At 35.2% G+C, this 5,551-nt stretch overlaps 1 protein-coding gene across 1 annotated transcript; it reads right to left on the reverse strand.

The window, feature by feature from the left end:
* Nucleotides 1-648: 648 nt before the first annotated feature.
* Nucleotides 649-4,414, reverse strand: LOC134853013 (THO complex subunit 3-like). The gene is made up of 5 exons (XM_063868927.1): nt 4,181-4,414; nt 2,919-3,106; nt 1,767-2,025; nt 1,261-1,407; nt 649-959 (listed from the first exon to the last, which is right to left on the reverse strand). Exons 1-5 carry the CDS (start codon nt 4,407-4,409, stop codon nt 787-789), a joined length of 996 nt encoding a protein of 331 aa, XP_063724997.1. The 5' UTR covers nt 4,410-4,414; the 3' UTR covers nt 649-786.
* Between the last annotated feature and the right edge of the window lie 1,137 nt (nt 4,415-5,551).

The raw sequence follows: 5,551 nt of genomic DNA on the forward strand, positions 1-5,551 counted from the left end.
ACAGCGTACCAGTTATTTCCGTATGGACTGCTGCTTTTTCATGAAAATAACAAATAACGAAATCTTGAACGAACTTTCTAGGCCGAAAACGTATCGTGCGATCAATATTAAACCCACAGAAATATGATCATATCACTGTTTTGCAGATAATTGCATTGAAAGTTTCTGTGTATTAAATTTTTTGGAATTGAGAGAACAAAAGACATTCTCGTTAACTCTCGTAAACAGCAGACAGTCGAGAAAGCTGAGAACAAGCGATTTTCAATTTTTCAAACGCATAACTTACAACTTCGTACAATACTTCCCGAAAGTAACTTCTGTTCAGATACAATTGCTACTTGCCCTTTTTACATATTGAGGAAAAACACTTCTCGGTATTGAAGAAGCAGCTTCTTCAAGGAAAACCAATGAACAGGAAGGGTTTGTAATTGAATTTTTTCGACATCATTTTAATTTTAGCTCTCCGAACTTGTCCTGAATTAATTTTAGCATCCTCAATTTTCTCCTCTTCAGGATACGAAAAAACCAGCTGGCATTGGATGCAATTCAAAAATGAGGAACAAACTGAAGCTACTAAATTGCTCGTCACTGAAATTAGAGGCAAAACTGGAGGCAACCTTCCAGGCCAACTCTTGTATTTTATGAATATTAACTCCTAAAATCTGTAAATTTAACTTACAACATGAATGAACAGACAACAAAATTTAGCTCAAAAAACATCAGACTTTAAAACAATCAACTTCAGTTCAACCAATTTTTCCGAAAGAATAGTTTTGTAATAATTATTTACGCAGCATCAACATTCACAAGTTTAATAGCTCCGTATTCTCTGTCTCTTTCCTTTTCATCGGCGCCGTAAGCCAGTACATTTGCTCTGGGATGCCAGCAGAGTGCATTAGCCGGTGGGTTGTCTAGAGGTACTTGGCCAATGCCAGAACAGGTCGGCACATAGCTCACATCTGTGAACGAGGTAAACTGTTTGAGCATTTGATGCAAAAAAAAAACGCTAAACAAATCAAAGTTAATTCTGAAACTTTTTTGCTGAAATTGAATCCACTCAGACATTTATACTCTGTTCGATTCTCGAGACGATCATTACTCTAAACTTTAGCTATGATCTCAATTAACGATAGGAAAAAAGCATCAGCTTCCAGTGATCATTTTTTCCGTTGGATTCCCATATCAACTAAATTAGCAGTTTTTCTACCCATGAACAGCTAGGCTTACTAAATTCGAAAGACAAAATTGAATATAAAGTACCAATGAAAGTGTCCTCTGAGCCAGCAGCTAGCATGGAGCTGTCGTGGTTGAACCCGATCACCCGGATGACCCAGTCTAGTCTGGACACAGCTGAGATGCAGATGAAGGTGGAGTAGTCGAACAGACACACCACCGCGTCAGCTCCTCCTACAAGAAAGCAAAACGAGTAGAATTAGATTTTACTCTGCATAAAAGGGCTCAATTAGTTCGTCACTTTGCGATAAATCCATCCTTTTTTTGCATCTTTTGTCCAGAAGATTCCCAAAAAATTATATACCATTTTTCAAAAGCACGGTTTTCAAAAATAACTATTCTGCAATGAAATGAAAATGGATTTTTTTTGACGTGTAACCAGGCACAGAAGTTCGAATCTACTTGGGAGACACTTTGGCTACTTCAGAAAAAGCAATCAGATCAGATTATTATTATACACTCAATGAGACAATTTCTTCACTCTCAGCTTAATAACATTTGAAGTCTTAACTATCAATCTAATTTTTCCTCACCTGTTGCGAAGTATTTTCCATCGGGGCTCATTTTAACACATATTGCACTTGAAGAATGCGCTTTAATTGTAGACTGCAACTTCATTTCTGGAAAACTTTGTACTAAAATAGTCCCGTTTCCAGTTGTCAGGAAAATGAGGTTTCCCGCATTGTTGAAACACATCTCATTCACTTCAAACCGGAACTGCTGGTCTATGATTGACTTTTGAGATCGGATGTCGAAAACACTGATTAGATCTTCTTTATTTCCCACCAGTACCTGTTAGATACAGCAAATAAGTAGCCCCAAACGATTCAATTCAAATATTTTTTGAATAATAATCATACTAATAATTATCACTAAGGGGAAGCGGATATTGGCGTCACTTGCGATACAATGATACTTTCGATAAATAATCAGATAAAACTGTTTACATAGTTATACTTTAGAACTTCAAAAACTACACCGACAATATTACTGCCTTGGAGGCCACGACTAGTCCATTTTAAACGTCTCCGAAAAATTGTATGAATCGAAAAATTTCTTCAACGTACACTGAAAAACTTTCGCCATCGCCATATGAATATTTTACATTACTATTTTTCTAATCTAGTTAAAAGAACGAAATGAATATTATACAAGTACACATGTTAGTGCGCTTTTAGAAGTATAGTCCCACCGTTTTTTATGAGTCCCATTCAAAAGCTCGTTTAGAAGTGTGATATCGTCAGACCACTTGAAAAATACTTACAGTTCTTCAAGTAGATGAAAACAAAAGGAACACGTGCAAACAACTCTTCGTTAGATTAGCCACTAACGTTGCCTTTAAAGTGAAATTATCAAAAATATCAGTTCACTGGCAAAACTTAGAAGCTACTTTTAAAAACTTCTATGTCTGACTTTTATAGGGGACCATACTTTTAAACGAGTGCCCACATAAGTAAACAGCATGCTCGTTGCTTGAGGGTGAGGCAACATTAACCAGCCCAGAAAAATAACCAAAAAAAATGCATTTCTTAAGCAGGGGCAGAACAGCGGTTTGCCGTGATGAGCTGTACAGCTCGTATGTTGGTCCTATCCCTCGTGGATAAATGGTCTGAATAATAACAGCATATATGATATGGGCACAAAGGTCTTTTAGAGCAAAAAGGAACCAAAACTATCGAGCAAACCTGATTTGTATTGGTAGGATTCCAGCACAGATTAATATTTTCGCCCTTGGTTGCAATTGTGACAGGTGATATTTTAGTGGACAGATTTCTGCAGTCCCACAGTCGGATGGATTTGTCAGCCGAAGCAGAGACTAGCAGGTCCGAGTTCTTACCACACCACGCTACTTGGTCTACAGAGTCAGTGTGACCTAGAATACAAAAATTATTAATAAAAAATCTGGTTTCCAAGAAGGTACTATTGACAATAATTTACTGAAGTAATCAAATAAGACCTAATTGTATCAGGCAGACATACCAAAATTGATTGTATTATTACGCATTTACAACCATTTAACTTTAGCCTGAGACATAGTCAAGGGACCTTCTGGTCCGTTTTCGGTCTCATAACTTTTTCACCATAATCCCTATGGAGTTTCCAGGGATTCTTTGATATGATGATCCACAGGATAATCTTGTTTTGTTAACTAATATGTAATTTAAAACGTAATTATTATTTTTCAGAAAAACTGAGCTGAAAATTAATTCAATCAAAATTTGGGTTTTCTTAGGATCGATATATCAAAGGTAATGTCATTTCATTTCGATGGGTACTTCATAGTTTAGTTCAAAATCCAACAGAGCTCAATTAAAACTTTCATATTTTTTTGTTGAAACCTTTTAATAAAATTTATAGCGGCGTTTTCAACAGGCTGGATAGCCTCCAGTGTCTGCTAAACCAAAGGCTAAATTAAAATGTTTTTATGTTATCTTTTAATATTACGCAATGGCTGAAAACAGATTTATTATGATTTATAGTTAAAAACACCTAAGCCTTCTTCGGTCCTTTGTTATAACTTTGTCTTCCATTTTCACTGAAACAAGTTTCCAAAAAGTGCATAAAAACGCCTTTTTTACCTGTATTTCAAAAAAGTTGCCTGCGGCGCAGAAAATTTTTCACAAAATAGGGTCCTTATACTATTTTAGCAGAGCTCGGAAATTCAAAAATCAAATTGGTCGACCTAAAAAAAAGGCCGGCAAAATTTTCAATTTTCTTTCAAAAAACCGCCCCCCCCCCCTTGAAAAATTTCTGCGCACTCCAGTGAGTGTCCCATTATCTCCAGAATACCTTCATGTATGTAATGAATTTTCAACTTTACTAGGCAGCTGTATAATGTTTTTGTTTCTACATTTTCTAAATGAGAAAACTCAGCTCCTCGGCGGCAACTATAGGAGAACAAAAGCACTCAAGGATCGTTTATTAGCAATCAAATTTCTTTTCCCACCTCTCAGACACGTCGGGCTTCTCGACAACTTCGTTCCATCGAAGTCAAAAACAGATACAGTTTTATCACTCGAGCATGACGCTATTCTGTTCCCAGTTGAGTTCCACGAGATGGAATGGACTTTTCCCGAGTGGGCGCGATAGTCCTCGCCCTTCTTGACAGTTGAGAACTTCTTTTTCAGACCAGAGTAGATTTTTTCATGTTTGGCTTTGCTCTGCGGGGAGTACATTGCAATAGACTGAAATAATATTCCATTCCTGGTTTTCATCGTCAAATAAGATACACATTTACACATTCAATGCTAATCGGAAGCTTTAAGAACAGAAAGAAATGCAGGAAATTTAGCTTCATTTCTAGTTTCAATTTTTTTTAACTTTACTTGGCAGTTAAATAACAAAGTTGTTGGAAATTTTTCATTAGACTATTTGGATTGAGCTATTTCGAAAAATAAAGGATAGGGAATTTTGAATTGACATTTGAAATGGAACCACCGATTAAGGTTATTTACTAGCAACAGTAAATACTTCATAATAGTGGTAGTAGGAATAAAATATACAACCAACATCCGAATACAATAATTGAGGTCAGCTGTACAATACAGTACACTACATGTATACAGAGAGAAAGAAGAAACGGCAACCACTGATTGGAGTAGGCTAATCAATTAATCACTAATTAATCAACTAATTAATTAATTACTTTATTAATTAAGTAATGATTAACTGATCCTAAATGAAATGAATCAGAATATAAACTCCATATTCGATTTAAAACTATGCCGGCTCTAAAAATCTGAACCAGTTACACAGTGATATTCAGTGTTTAAGATTCGAAATATCACAAAAAAAATAAACCGTTAAAATGTACTGACTTATATGAGAATGTTTCCCTTGTGGAAATACAGATAAATTATTTCTTGCATTGATTTTCTTGATGATAGCAAAAAATTGAAAGTTAAAGAAACAATGTTCACCGAATAAGAAGCTGAAAAGAGCCGGCATAAAAATTAGACTAGTTAGTTATATAATATAATTACACGAGTGTGAACGAGTTTAAATTTAGATTAATATTTAATTAGGTTTAATTGGATTTTCTTGACTGAGAAATGTTTTGTTATAAAAAAGGAAAAGAATCTCTGTTTAAAAAATAGCTGGGGTAGTCATATTATGATACAGACATTAATTAAATTTATGGCAATGTCTGGCAAATACTATATCTGGTTTCGGCTGTTGAAATTTCACAAAGTACTTTTAACGGTTTTTTATCAGCAGAAAGAATGTTTTCAGAGGAACTTGATTAGGCAATACCTTAAAATAAAACAGCACGTATCTAGCTTAAGTTCCAAGTTTCGACTCTCACTTGAAATCATTT

The sequence above is a fragment of the Symsagittifera roscoffensis genome, chromosome 8 (genome assembly GCF_963678635.1).
Source record: "Symsagittifera roscoffensis chromosome 8, txSymRosc1.1, whole genome shotgun sequence".
Lineage (NCBI taxonomy): Eukaryota > Metazoa > Xenacoelomorpha > Acoela > Convolutidae > Symsagittifera > Symsagittifera roscoffensis.